The sequence below is a fragment of the Colobus angolensis genome, unplaced genomic scaffold (genome assembly GCF_000951035.1).
Source record: "Colobus angolensis palliatus isolate OR3802 unplaced genomic scaffold, Cang.pa_1.0 Scaffold12, whole genome shotgun sequence".
Classification (NCBI taxonomy): Eukaryota; Metazoa; Chordata; class Mammalia; order Primates; family Cercopithecidae; genus Colobus; species Colobus angolensis.
This window is the reverse complement of record NW_012113141.1, coordinates 4,809,473-4,824,378: the sequence shown is the minus strand read 5'-3', so window position 1 is coordinate 4,824,378 and position 14,906 is coordinate 4,809,473. Positions and strand designations below refer to the sequence as shown.

Here is a 14,906-nt window from a genome sequence, read left to right as displayed (position 1 = left end):
CAATGCACTGCCTTTCCTGGCTCCCCCAGCCCAGCCATAAGCCAAGCTACGGGGTTCAAGCCTGCACCACCCAGATTGGGGGTCTAGCAGATCCCTGGGCATGGGCCTTAGTGCCGTTGTGGAGACAAAGGAGCAATACTGGCGAGGCAAAGAGACATCAAGATCCCTGTCCCTGAGAGAGGAGAATCATAGCATATGCCAAGAAATGGAGCATCAGGAGACTGGGAGTTAAGGAGGGCAAGGATCTGGTTTGCTGAGACTGAGGGGGTTGCCCTAGCAGGAGCCTGTGGGATCACCTGGACAGCAGAGGGCATGGCTTAGCATGGGGCCTGCACATGGGACAGCCTCATCAATGTCTGATGGGTGCATAAAAGGATGAAGTGCAGACTGAATGGATGGACAGCTCTGAAATCTGCAGGTCTGAAGTAAAAACACGCACACTGAGCATTGCACGAAATACTAAAAACGAAACTAGAAAAAGACAACTTAGGGGTCTCAGGGGACACTCACACCAGGAACACACATCTTGCCAACTATTACGACTCTGAAAGGAAGCCGAAGCTGGGAGCCCCAACCCAACCTGGCTACTGTAATTGACTGACCAGGTCACTGCCCAGCGTAGTTTAATGTCCGCTAATTGGCAGCACTTGCTATGTGTTTTATGTGCATTATCTCCAACCATTAAAACTCTAAGGCGAGGGAGGCACCACTGCAGGCACAATTATCCCCCTTTCCCAGTGAGGAGGTGGTCAGGAGGCTGTGTGATTCAGCCAAAGTGAGTACGGCAGTGTGGGACTCCTCTGAGCTCCTCTGCCAGGCCGGCCACCACCATGTCCTGTACTTCAATCTAGTTGGCCTTGGGCATCTTCCCTGCACTTAGCCCTGGGCATGATGCCCTGGAGACCCAAAGGAAGGCTGAGATCATGTTCCAGAGACGCAAGTACCTTGATTACTGGGGGCTCAGAAGTAGCCCACATATATAGGTAACATTATAGGCAAGACTATAATTAAGTGGAAAATTATGCAGCATAGAGAGAGTTAATTCTACCAGGGTTGAGGGAGAGGAATTGCTGTCTCTGGGACAGGTAGGGAAGAAGCCAGGGAAAAAATCATAAGAAAGGTAGAGAGTGAAAAAATTATAAGAAAGGTAGAATGGGTGGGTGGACTTTGGGCTGGTGACAAGAGCAGGCACAGGGGCAGAGAGGGTGCAGGAGGGTGAGTATGTTGGTCTGCACAGGGGCAGAGAGGGTGCAGGAGGGTGAGTATGTTGGTCTGCACAGGGGCAGAGAGGGTGCAGGAGGGTGAGTATGTTGGTCTGCCCGAGGTGAGGGTGCCTGTTTACTTGTCCCTTCCATAACCACCTCCTGAGCACACACTGTGTGCTATGCCCACAGCAGACCCTGTCCCTGCCCGACTGCACGCTTCCAGTCCTTCAGGGGAGCAGAGGTGGGGCAAGTTGTTCAAGAGTGCTGAGCACTCAGGAGATGCCCAGGGGCCATGGGCAGATTGTGGGCCCTGCCTCATCTGAAAATAGCACGCCAGGGCTGACCTGATGCTGTAAAGGTATTGGCCTGGCAAAGTTGGGCTAGGGGCAGAGAGAAAGGGGGCTAGGAAAGTCATGGGAAATGGGCTGGGCTGCACTGAGAAGAGTCGGCCTTCAGTCTCAAAAGCTGGGGCTCCCACTGCCCACAGAATGCTAAGAAAGAGAAGGCTGGGGAATTGGGGGCATTGATCTGTCCCCCTCTACTCTCAAAGCAGCTTCAAACATTCAACAGTAGCAGGCTGGAAAGGATCCTGCTTCTTGGAGCCTCCCTCCACACCTGCCCCAAGAAGGAAGCGGCCGAATGCCAGCCCCACACAGCAGGAGACTGGAGCTTCGTGCTCTGAAGGGAGGCCAGTGATCAGGGCAGCCCTGGTCTCCAAATGAGGGGTCAGGCCCAGGAGCACAGCCTGCACCCCAGTCAAGGGAAGCTCACCTGTCACACTCAATTCTGTGAGCCTGTGCAGAGGTGCAGGTGGGGCCCTGAACACCCACGAGCCTCAGGCGGGTGCCCCACTTTGCTCCCAAAGCTGAGTCCTTCCTCTAAGCACACTGAGTTCCCTCAAAAGAAGGGGCTCATTTATCCTTCCCCAAATGCTCTTCCCTAAGCTGATGACCAGGGATTGTGACTGCCTGAGGGAGGTAGCTTTTTCGAATTTTTCCACCCAGAGCCCACCTGTTGCATCCAAGTTTGCACAGACGCACGAGTGGTTATGAGACTAGAGATGGCTGCCGTTGCCCATCTGGCCCACAGCTGAGCAAAGCTGCCCCACCCACAGCCTTGCAGAGTGGGCCGAGGCATATTTTGTCCTCTAAGACACCCATGGGTAGCCGATCAAGAGCTGGAGCCAAGAGGGCCCTTGAAGAAGGGCAGCTGCCACCATCTCTGGCAGTGCTCATCAGCAGAGAGGGACAGACTGACATGGCAGGGACACGGCTGAGCTACACTGATGTTCTGTGGAGCCAGACTGAGTCTAGATCCATTCTCCAGCCCAGGCTGGATTTTGCATGGGATCCCCATCCCTCCACATAAGTCTGTCTGAATGGCTCCCCGTTACTTGCCCTGGAAGCCTTTGTTCTTTGCCACAAGAGCCCCTGGGGTAGAGTGAGAGGGTGAGGAGATGGGCATGGTGTGAAGAGTGGCTGGGGTTTCACTGTGCCAGGACACCCATCACTGCCATGCTCAGGGACTGTGGAGGAGCCAAGGAGGAGCCCGGCCCACTACAGGGCTCATCCCTAACAGGAGCTCAGAAGGAAGTCCCCCAGGGCCAGGAGTCTTACCGGAGGAGAATGCTCGTAGATGTTGGTGCTGTAAGGCAGGTTGATGAAGATGGGGTCCATGTCCTGGACGTCTGTGATGATGATGGCCAAGTTGGCCAGGGTGGACAGAGGCCTGGTCTTATCTTGATCCTTAGAGAGCAGAGAGAACACACAGCCTTAGGCTGAGTGATGGTGGGGACACTCACACACATATGTACACACACACACAGACCTGCACTGTGCAGCACATATGTGCAAACACACGCACACACACACACACACCCATGCTCTTGCACTCCAGCAGGGAAGGGCTTAGTTAAAGGAAGCTTGAGAACTCTAAGAACCCGCGGTGATTTCTGAACTATACAGGAAAACACAAACAGCATCCCCAAGGTCCAGAGGAAGACAGCTTATCCAGTGTTACAAAGCAGGGCTGGGGTACAGCTAGACCTCCAGCCCCTAGCAGCCCAGGCCTGACTTCCTTGGACATCGGGTGGTGGGATGACCAGCTTGGAGTAGACATGGTGCCACCTTCAGCTCCTTTGCTGAGTTCAGCCGGGGGCCGCCACCCCTCTCTGTGCCCACTTCCTGCCCCCACTCATCCTAGGGCAGCAGGGGATTGACAAGGATGGGGACTCCTCGGAAGAAAGGCCATAGAGGGGATTACTCTGGCACCTGCATTCCTACATTCATGAGTCCCTTGCTTTGGGCTGGGGTTTTATGGGTTAAGGACTTTTCCCAGTCTAACCAGCAGGGGGAGCTCCAGGGTCTGTGACATTTGGGGGACTCCAAGAAAGAATCCTGAGAGGTCACATAGGCCATCCCCCTGTAGCCAGGCGAGCAATATTTAAACCGTCAGCTGGGAATTTCATTGTATAAAACCTCGCCAATGCATCTGTAGTCCCAGCTGCTCAGGAGGCTAAGGTGGGGCAATCACTTGAGCCCAGGAGTTTGAGGCTGTTGTGCACCAAGATTGCACCTATGAATAGCCACTGCACTCCAGCTGGGACAACACAGCGAGACCCCCATCTCAAAAAAATTTTTTTTAATGCTTGGCAAGAAAGAAAACCCTAAACCTATCTCCTACTGTTTAAGTAGCCTGCTGCAACTGAATAACAATAGCCAGCAGTAACAGTAACTGCAGTGCTTTGCACAGATGAGGTGGCAGCCACTCTACCGGGCACTTCACTTGAATCTGTAGTTACAATGGGCCCATTATTCAGATGAGTTACAAAGACTCAGAAAGGTTGAGTAACTTGCCCACAGTCATACAACTTCCAAGTGTGTAGCCAGAACTCAAACTCAGATCCTTTCACATAAAACTTTGCCACTAACAGTTTTGACTTAGAGCTCTAATACCAGTTCGGTCTCTTAATTTGCTGAGTAACCTCAAATGAGTTGTTTTTCCCTCTGGGAATCTGATGTCCTTTTCTGTGAGATGAAGGGGCTCAAGTGAATGACTTCTAAGGTCCCTCGGGCTGGAACATTCTCTGAGTTAAGATTTGAGGAGCGACTGTCCCCAGGTTAGATCTCCCTTGGTTTGTCTGGGGCGACTTGAATGATGCAAGGCATTCCTGGTGTTCCAAGAAGCCTGGTACCTGCTCCTGGCCTGCAGAGATGGAGCTGCAGTGCCTAGGAGAAGGGAGGGCTGGTTGTCTTTAGGAATCCTCAGGAACAGCCAAGGAGAGGGTGGGGGGCCTTCAGGGACGGGAGTGGGTTCTGCAAGGGAGGGGAAGGTCTGGAAGCAGGAGGTGAGCAGAGAGGCTCTCGGGAGGCAGGCTCTCAGGCTCCAGGACCGGAGCCCGCACCGCAGGCTTGGGCACTGCCCATGGGGAGAGCTCCCAGCCAGGGACCTGAATAACCACCAGGCACCCAGGACTAGAGTGGAGAGGCTCAAAACAAGTCCCCTGACCTCTTGGACAGGGGATGCCAGCGGCTCTGATTTGCCATAACCAGGTTTTTTCAGGCAGCTGGCTTTTGTCTAGCCTGGCACAGGCCCTCTCTGTCCCATACCTGTGGCTGCAGTCCTGCTCATGCCACAAATGCCCCTGCCCAGCCCACTCTGGACTCTGTGGTGGGGAAAGGGGAGGGATCCTGCCAGGCTCCCAGCTGTGACTCTGGGGCCCATGGCTGTCAGCAGCTTGTTCCCAGAGGATGCCTCAATTTCCCCATCCTGGTACCCGCTTCGCGGTGGCTGGGAACTCACACTGTTGCCTGTAATGCCAGGCACGAGAATCTCCTTCCTTGGGGAAGTGCTCAGCAGCCAAGGGCCCAGCGCCGGCCCCGAGAAAGACTTGGTGTCAGCTCCTCCAGAAGCAAGGGGGAAGCCATCTAGGGAGGGACTTCTAGGGCCCCTCCCGTTCTGCTGCTTCCAAGCATGATTTCTGGGAGAGTAACAGCAATTTAACTGTATTCATCATCCCAGCTTGAGCCCAGGCCTCTGGATAGGCCCCGCCACCCACATTCTTGCCTGTGCCCAGCTCTGGTCTATTCCCCACGGTCCACAGCCATTTTTATGGTGGATGGAAATTATCCGACAGCAGGCAAGCATCTGCACGTTTCCGGACCCTGGTGTGTGCAAACAGTGCGGTGGAGGGGCACTGCATGTGTGGGTGCCGGGCTGTGTGCAAGGTGCAGGCGAATGCGCACAAAAAGCAAATCCTGGGCTTGCACGTCCTCTTGACCCCCGAAGTCAGTTTTACAAACAGTAGCACACAGCTCCTCCCAGGCAACTAACACTTAACCAGGGCAGAAGAAAAGAATGTGAGTGTTGCCTGCAGTGACCTCCCTCACAGCCACTGGGCCAGAGACAAACAAGAAGTTTGCATTTCCTAGCTCTTGAGGCCTTTCTCTGCATCTTGGCCAAGACTTGGGGCACCCCATCTTTCAAAACTGGATTCTCAACCTGGTCCAGATACAGAGCCTTGGATCTGCAGCCTGTGACCTGCCATGGAGAGCCCCCAGCACTGCCGACAGCCCCCTCGACAGCTATGTGGGTCAGGAGTGGATGCTGTGTGTCAGGCAGATGGGACCTGGAGGGGTGAGAGGGATTCCCATGTTTTTTTTTTGCTCTTGGCACAAGCTTTGTCAACAGAATCTAAGGGACAACAGGCCAGCTTATGGCCCTGCTGCCAGCTGATGGCTCCAGCTATGCCCCGACGTAGCAGCTGGGAGCAGGGAGAGGGGACGGGTAGGGGGAGGATCCTATTTAGAGTGTGGCTTGCCTATTCCCCAGGATCTCCCAAACAGTTGGCACAAAGGGCACACGGTGGTCAGGGCCCTGGACTGAGAGGTGGACAACCCGGGCTTGGGTTCTTGCTCCCCTACTACTCATAGGCTGTGTGACTCTCAACAGAGTCAGCCATCAGATGGGATAATTACCCTCTCCTGCCTTCTGCCCTTGACTCACTCATCTTGGAATTCCCAGGGGCCAGCAATGTGCTTGGCACAGAGGAATGCTGTGGAATGACACCACTCTGTGGAGTAGAGCCAGGATGCCTGAACCTCTCTGGACTCTGCATGCTGGATGGTGTCAGGACACAGCTGGGTGAACACTTCTGTCTTGTGTCCCAGAGAGCAAGAGGCACCCTGCACTAAGAATGTCTCAGGGAGGTTACCCGAGCAGGCTCTGGAGTCAGGCTCCTGGGCGACCATCGAAAGTCACTGAATTGCTCCTGTGCCTCAGTTTTCTCATCTGCAAAATGGGCATCTTAACAATACTTATGACATAGGGATGCTTGAGGTTTAAAGTCCCTTTAAGTGCTCAGCACAGTGCCAGGGACACAGCACGAAGCCTCAGCAATGCCAGCCTCATTTCTATCATGACTGTCACCACTATTGTTATTATAGATCCTCGAGTGTGTGCCACTGGGTCAGTGTCCCATTGGAATGCCCCATTGCTGTCTTCCAGGGTGGGAAGAGGCAGCTGGAACTGCTAGGGCCCCAGCGTGGAGACTCACCGTGGCGTTGACCGTGAGCTGGTAGGCCTGTGTGGTCTCGTAGTCCAGCTCCCGGATCACTGTGACGATACCACGGGCACTGTCAATGGCGAAGAATTGGGAGGGGGGCTGGAAGGAGTAAAGGACGCTGCCCCCTGCCCCCAGGTCGGGATCTGTGGCATTCACGATGAAGATGGGCGTCCCCACCGGTGTATTCTGCGGGTGAGAGCAAAGCAAGTACAAGGGTGAGCCGGCGCGGAGCAGCTGTGCCATCAGAGCTGAGTCCCCCAAAGCCCATTCTCTACATCCCTCAGCCGACCAGACCCGAGGCCTTGTCATTTTCATTCTAGGAGGGGCCCAAAAATTTAAAATGCAGTATCTTTTTTTTTTCTTCTTCTTCATTTTTTGATGGCCTCCTGGTGGCTGTAAACAGCACCAGTTCCAAAGATGATTTGCTTATCCTGGAGTTCTGGATGAGGTGTCTTACGGTCCCCAAACCTGTTTCTTGGTGGTTTCACTTCCTCTGTCAAATGCCCCTTGGCTGCCCAAGCTGCAGGCTTCCTTTCTGGGGACCAACCTCAAGCCTCCCTCCTGGCAGCCCTTCACAGACAGACCATGCACTTAATATAGGGGTGCTCTTTACAGGGCCCCGGGTCAGGCTGGAAAGGGCCTGCGGAGAACAATGCCATGGGCCTGCTGAAGGTTCTTCCTGGGTTTGTGGATTTGCCCCCATCAGCAGACAAGTGTCAACCTGAACGGGCAGGCTCATGTCCTGCCTGTTCCAACCACTCTGTCCACTGGGGACAGGAGGCAGATGCAGGACACCCCTCTCCTCCTCACCATCCGTGACTCCCCAGTGCCCTTTGCATAGAGCACAGGTCCTTGTGGTCCATCCCGGTTTCCCCCTTCACGTTTTATTTCCTAGGGGAATGGAGCTATTTGTACTTCTTGAACCCGGTAGGCTCCCTCACACCTCTGGACACCTGAATGTGCTTTTCCTTTGCTAGGTTTGCCCATCCTAATTCAGCTGCTTGGAAGATGCTCATTCCCTCCAAAACAGAATCAAGTCTGCAAGGGGGCAAAGCAGACATAGAGTTTCAGGGATGGACAGACCATTTGTTGGAATCCCAGCCTCGCTGTGTGTCTTTGGGTTAATTACATAATCTCTCTGATCCTTAATCCCTTCACTGTACACTGAAGCTAATCATATCTCATAGGGTTAGTGTGAAGAATACACAAGCTCATGAGTGTAAACACTCCAGCACATAAGTGCTGAGAAGACAGTAGCTGCGATTTTAATTTCTGGAAACCTAGAGGGGCACAGACAAGGGCACTTTCAAGGGTGGGGCAGGGAGGTATCAAGAAGCACTGATATGAACAGTACCATCCAGGGCATTCCCTGTCTACCCACCCCCCTGGCCCCGTGATCCACCCAGTTTTGCCTTTCCCCAATCCCCGGGCCCTCAGTGGATTGCATCTCCAGGCTCTCTTGCTGGCTGGCTTCCAGTCGGGTTCTGCCAACGGGAAGTTCTGGTAGGAGCTCCTAGAGCAGGAGGAGAAAGAGTGTGGGGTCTTACTTCCTCTACCCCCTCCAGCTCTACCCCAGCAGGCTCTCCTCCCCAGCCCCAACTCTCAGTGGGCTCTGATAACACTATTTTCCTCTCCTTCTCCCTTCAGCCCTAGGGGTAGAACTTTCCCCCTGTTGCTAAGCCCTGAGTACCTTAGCATCCCTTATTTCCACCTCTCCTCCCACTTAAGATCTTTCTGAGGTTCTCAGCTAACCCACAGTTCTCTGTCCTGCCCTCTCTCTCTCTAGATCACACGTAAGTGCCAGAGCCAGTCCCATGAATCCAGAATGAAACACTTCATGGGGGCCCACGGTTCCTGCCACAGGAAAGGATGACCACATTCTGATTGCAGAGCTGCCAGCCCCTTGTGTGAAAGTCTGTTTTTATACTTCATATGTATCTATATCTAGCCATGAATAATGTAAGATACTGTTTCATGGGTATTTGTAAATAGATGGTTTTCATATACAATAGATCACTCTGAAACTTGCTTTTTAATTCAACATTATGCTTTTATGTTTATTTGATTTGCTAATAAAAAATCTTCCAATGAAGAACAGCACAGGACTCAATAGCTTCACTGGTGAATTCTACCAAATATTTAACCATAACAACAACAACAACCAAAACAGCCAGCCCTCACTTCAGAGCACTCGGCCAGTCTACTTAAACCACTCTGTATGAAGCTGGCACCCACAGGAGAGGGACAGCTCCCGTGAGATGTCAGCTGTCCAGCTCCCTGCCTCGGGGAGGCGAGGACATTTGACTGTCCATACCGCATGGTCCTGGGGGAAGCCTCTCTGATCCTTCTGCATCTGATCAGAGGATTTAAAAGCAAGATTCAGGAAATGGTGGAAAAGGGGAAAAAGAAGTGATGGTCTCCACGTCTGACCTTCTTGGATTATGTTTCATGCCCTGCGGTGAAAACCCATTTAATTTCTGCATAACTTAGAGAAGGTTTTAAATGGGCCTGGCAAGGAGCCATTCATATACTTAGAAGGGACAAACTGTTGGAGAGAAAAGAATGCTGACTTCCTGCATTTCAGGTCCTGGGCACCACGTTCTATCAGGGAAGTAGATGGGGGGAAGGAGGGGCGCTTATCAGCACATACACTGGGGGCTTCTCCGAGCACCCAGCTGCTGTTCCATGGAAAATGCAAAGACGTGCACACAGATCTGCAGACTCAACACAAGCAGATTTGCTTTATGGGGCCAGGTGCATCTGGGTTTAGGCTACAGGGAGTGACACCTGGTGGCTCAGAGCATGAATTCTGAGTTAGACTCTCTAACTTTGAGTCTGGACCTTTCCCCTGGGAGATTGCAGATATATGCTGTTAAACCTCTTTTTGGCCTCAGTTTCCTCATCTGTAAAATGGAGCTGTTAGCAGCTCCTACCCAAGAGTTCGAGACTAGGCTAGCCAACATGGTGAAACCCTGTCTCTACTAAAAATACAAAAATTAGCTGGGTATGGTGGTGCGTGCCTGTAATCCCAGCCACTGGGGAGGCTGAGGCAGCAGAATGGCTTGAACCCAGGAGGTGGAGGTTGCAGTGAGCCAGGATCATGCCACTGCACTCCAGCCTGGGTGACAAAGCAAGACTCTGTCTCAAACAAACAAACAAACAAACAAAATAATTATATGAGATAAAGTGTGAAAAAAAGAGAGTCTCCCTGGGCCAGATACACAGCAACATTGAGCAATACTCAATAAATGGTCATTGCGCTTATTACTATAGTAATAAAATACCATTATAGGCAGGGTGAGATGAACCCCACATAAAGGGGGAAGTATTATAGATAATGTAAACAGTCAATGAATCTCTTCACCATGAACTTGGGACAAATGGGCACCTTAAAATTCAGAAAGAGAACATCTCTGCTGATTGGATCCTGGCTGCTGAAGACAAGATGAGGATGGAAGAGCCCCAGGAGACCCTCCACAATGGGCTTGAGAGCCTGTGAGGGGAGGGGTGGGATCTGAGGCAGGGGTGAGAGGGGCACCTGGGGGCCTGGGAGGCTCCTAAACAAGGAAGCCAGTCTTGACCATATACCACCCTGGATGGCTGGAATGCAGGAGCTGGAAGGAAGCTTGGGGTCATCCAGTCCAGCCTCTCCATTTCCTAGCATGGACTACAGATGTGAAAATGAGCCCAGATGGGGGCGTGCCTTGCTCCAGGCCTCACAGGTGGATCATGGCAGAGCCCATGAGTGGAAATCGAGTGTCTTGACTCATACAGAGTGCTCTGTCCACCTCACCCAAAGAGATGCCAACCGCTGCCTCCCCGCCAACCCTCCTTCCAAGAATGGCTGCTCCTCATGACCACAGTTCTGCTCTAGATGATGGGTCTAGGCACTCTCGTTTCTTCCAAGTAACTTCAGACCCAGGCCACATCAATCAGGTGGGGCCTGAGAAATTAAATCAATTTTCTCTGAGAATCTGAAAAGAAAGATATTTGTTATCTGGCTGGAGTGGGCACCATGACAGGCCGAAAGCCACATATAAGCCACAGTTACAGGGTGGCAGAGATGCCATGGGTAGTCAGAGGAAGCCCACCTGCAGTGAGTGGAGCAGAACACTGTGCAGGAGACAAAACAGAAACGAGGGCCTCCAAGAGCCTCCTACCATGGCCGTCCCAGGCCCCACTGACTTTGTCTCCTGCCTGTGGCTGCAGTGCTATGACCTGCCTGTGCTGTCCTTTCTGTGGGCAACCCACTTGCTCACACTGGCCTGCATGGGTCTCAGCTCCTTTCTCCTGCCCCCAGAGCATGCCCAGCCATGGGCAGGGCCTCCTCATTTCCACGGCTCTACCCCAGGCTCACCCAGACCCTCTGCTGATGGGATTCTACCTCTTTAGCGCCCACAGCAAGCAAAGTGCCAGGTCACTGCTGCAGGACTGCTAATGAGGGCGCAGTGCCTGCCACATGAGGCTGGAGGTTACAGTGGAGAGAAGAATAAAGGAGCCTGGGTAAATGCCGGCTCCCTCTACATTTTAACTGTCCCCAGACACCCCTATTAACGTGCAAATCCAGGTTGCAGGCAATTATCAGCATGTGTATGGGGAGGAGGCCGGATGGGCAGGGGATGGCTTGATCATGGACTTGACACAGTCAGCCAGGACAGGCCTTGAAGAGAGAGGCTCGGCAGGGCCAGGCTTTGCCATCTGAGGACAAGGAGAAAGAGTGGAAGGTGTCGCTCTGGTGTCTGGGGTTGGGACTGCATGGGCTGGAGTTGTAAGAAGCAGCACCAAGAGGCCTGTTTCAGCTGGGGGTTCGGTCTCTCCTTTCCAGGGCAGCTTCTCCCCACACCTCCATTGTGGAGACTGGCCCTGGGTCCACCTTCTTGCTGGAAGGGAGCAGCCATGGTCTTTGGAAGAAAGACCCCATGGGGTATGATCACTTCTACTTCTGAGGGAGGCCTCTTGACCCACTTCTTGCCCCACCCCTGCTTCCCTCCTCCCTTCCTTCATGGTACCCCCTCCCCCACCTGGTCCCACCTACTCCCTTACGGCTTCTGGGCCATTTCAAAGGAAGTCTCCCCAAATGTACACCCATGACTTCAGGGGACCAGGGAGCATGTCTAGGCATTATCTCCTTCAAAATTCTTGCACCTGCCAGGTTGTCTCTCTCACCAAGTGACCCACACCATGCAGGTCGCAGGCAGGGCAGGTCCTGCCTCTTCCAGTTCCCATTTAAGCTCCATATCACTTCTGATGGACCTGCTGTAAATGGGCCACCCTGTGCAATTCAGAGACAAATAAATCTTTTTGCTACTCCTGGGGTGACAAGGGAATAGACTCTGGGAAAGTTCTGCCGTGCAAAGGATCTTGTTCGTTAATAATAATGATAAATAGCTCAGTTCTCACATGCAGTGTGAGTTACGTTACACTCCAGGCCTCTCCAGAGGTGGCTCGGGTGCTCACTGGAACAGGGTGAGGGAGCGTGTGCAGCGAGGGAGAAAAGGCCAGAGGGAGAGGGGCAGAGAGGCAGGAAAGAGGAACCAGATGAAGAGAGCAGTAAAGAAAGGGGGGTAGGGAGGAGGGGCAGGGAGAAGGGACAGCACAGGAACACAGAGGAAAATGCGGTGAGAACAGTAAGATGGGCAGGACTGAGGGCCAGAGTGAAAACAGAATGAAGAGGAAAGAGAATTTGCAAGAGAAAAGGGAGGAAAAGAAACCTGGGGAGAAAGGAACTAACTGAAACAGGAAAATAAAAAGAGGTATTCTAGAGGAAAAGTTATAAACACAGGAAAAGACATACAAACATTAAGCAGCAAGAGAAAGGAAGATAGGAGAGAGAGAGAAAAGAAGGATGCCACACCCTCTCACCTTTGGGGTGCACCTGCTCCCTTCACCCCCTGTAAGATTTATGCTGTACCCTTGACCAAACTTTGGCAAAAAGCCCTACCATTTCCACCATAGGTGCCATCTCTAAAGGCGTTATTAATATTTATGGAATGCTTGCTAGATGCCGCTACAGTCTTTAATATCTTATTATAGAGCCTGTTATAAAATGCATTAGTAATAAATTCCTGACAGATGGAGTTCTGACAAGGTGCAGGCGCCTCTGTGGATCAGAGCTGGTAACAGAGCCTCCTGTGCTGCTCAGAGGCTGGGCTGCTGCCTGCTGGGGCTGGGGTGGGGTGGGGGAGAGGGGTTACTGGGATTCTGCCCCTCCGTCCTCTGCCCTTGGTTGCATTTTTACACACCTTCACTCCCTGCTTCCTTTTCCCAGATGGGGAAAATGGAAGGTTGGAGAAATGAAGCCACTTGTGCAAGGTCACACAGATTGTAAGTGGTGGAATCAGGATTCAAAGTCGGGTCACCTTTCTGTGCCCAAACCTCAGGACTCCAGAGATAAGGATGGAGAGTGGGTTCAAGGCCCCTCCTAAGTGGGACTTCCTGGTCTGGAAGGGCTGCGGGTGAGGGTGGCAGCTGAAGAGGCCTCTAGGTAAGAGAACAGAGGATTGGTGGGGAGCTTTAGCCTAAAAAGAGTTTCAGAAGGAAGGGGGGCACTCCAAAATCGCACACTTCCACTGAGAATAAGGAAAGGGGGCTCCCATTGGAACAAGAAGAATTCAAGTCAGAGGCAAGGAACTTTTGAACATGGGCTCCTGGGGCAGAGGAGAAACCACTTCAGTTTCTGTTGGACGCTAAAGCAGGTGCCTCTTCACTGGTGATTCTGGAGGCCTACTGGGATGCTTCGGGAGGATGTCACTCCCAAATATGGGGGTTTGTGGCATTCCAGCTTATGGGGGAGCAGTGATGGAAGAGAAATGGGGTCTATAGGAGAGGTGGGCTATGTTTCTTTCTCAAATAAGCAAGAAGGCACTTGAGCGCAGGAGGACAAGGTCCACACAGGACAGTGCAGGGGAGAGAAGCAGGAGGGGCGAGTGCCCACGGGGCATCAACACATATCTCAGGCAGCCCCACTCTGGTCAGGGAGGGGCACACGTGTGTGCACAAACCCATGTGTACCCGTACTCCGGTATCTCTGTCTGGAGGAATCGGGGAGCAATAATTTGGCGACATCTCTTCTTTCTACCAGTATGTGCTCTCTTGGGTGAAACGTACTGGATCTAAAAGGTGCCAGGTATGCTCTGAGAGCCGGGGTGGGCTGCCAGCTCTGTGGGCTGGGCCCTAAGTCACTCACACCCTGACATGGCTGGAGGACATCTCTCTGGGCCTAGGCTGGTCTCCCCAGCTGTTCTGGTCTCCTCCAGAGCCAGCCCAGCACCCTCCCATCTCCAAGTCCCTCCTCAGAGTCCCTGCTTCGCAGCCTCCAGCTGTGTACTGGCTTTTTGGAATCCCTGGAAGACACTCATCAAAGTGCTTACTGAATGGCCCTCCTGACCTGCCGCAGCCATACCGGACATCCTCCTCTTTCCCGACTCCCACTCTTCACCCTCCTCTTTCTTTTTGTTATTTACCTCGGCCACCTCTTTAGTCCTGGCACTGTCACTTGTGCATAGAAGGCATTCAATAAATGTTTTAAAAGAATCAGGATTTTGTGGTAAACATGGCAGATTGAACACATCCATTTATTTCTGTTTTTGTCCCATCCCCTCACCAAAATGACAATAAAGGAATTAAAAATGCAGAAATCCGCAAGGGCAAAAAGAACAGGAGAGGAGACAACAGCAGATGAGAGATGTCAACAAAATTCTGGAAACTGGAAACAGATGGGCCAGTTATAACTGCCTGAGGAGATGGGCGAGCTGAAGCTCAGGCCTGTGTCTCGGAACACTGGAAAAGTTCGGGACTTGGAGACAGCAGGTGATGCTGAGTGGGAGGGAATGGGGTGAGGCTGGACAGCTTTAAAAAGAGTGGTGAGACTCCCAGATCCCTTCCCCAACTCTTGCAGAAAATGTGAGATTTACTTTCTAGAGGGTCTGAGTTAGTTAAGCTCTGGACTCATGGCTGGAAGCTGAACCAGGCACTGAAAACAGGGAGGTTAGGAGGAAATCTGTACCTTACCCACCAACCCCATCCCTCATCAGGTCTCTTTAGCCATTCAGCCTCCTGAAGGCTCCAGGCAGTAAAAAGGAGATCTGGTGCAAGAGAGAAAACACGAACACTGACATGTTGTAGATCCCTCGAAAGAA

At 52.5% G+C, this 14,906-nt stretch overlaps 1 protein-coding gene across 1 annotated transcript in view; it reads right to left on the bottom strand.

Annotated features, from left to right (window-relative positions):
• CDH23 (cadherin-related 23) overlaps nt 1-14,906 on the bottom strand; it is a 296,198-nt gene that overhangs the window by 161,605 nt on the left and 119,687 nt on the right. Inside the window, 2 exon segments of the mRNA XM_011927642.1 lie at nt 2,822-2,950; nt 6,760-6,954. Of these exon segments, the coding sequence (XP_011783032.1) occupies nt 2,822-2,950; nt 6,760-6,954 (324 nt within the window).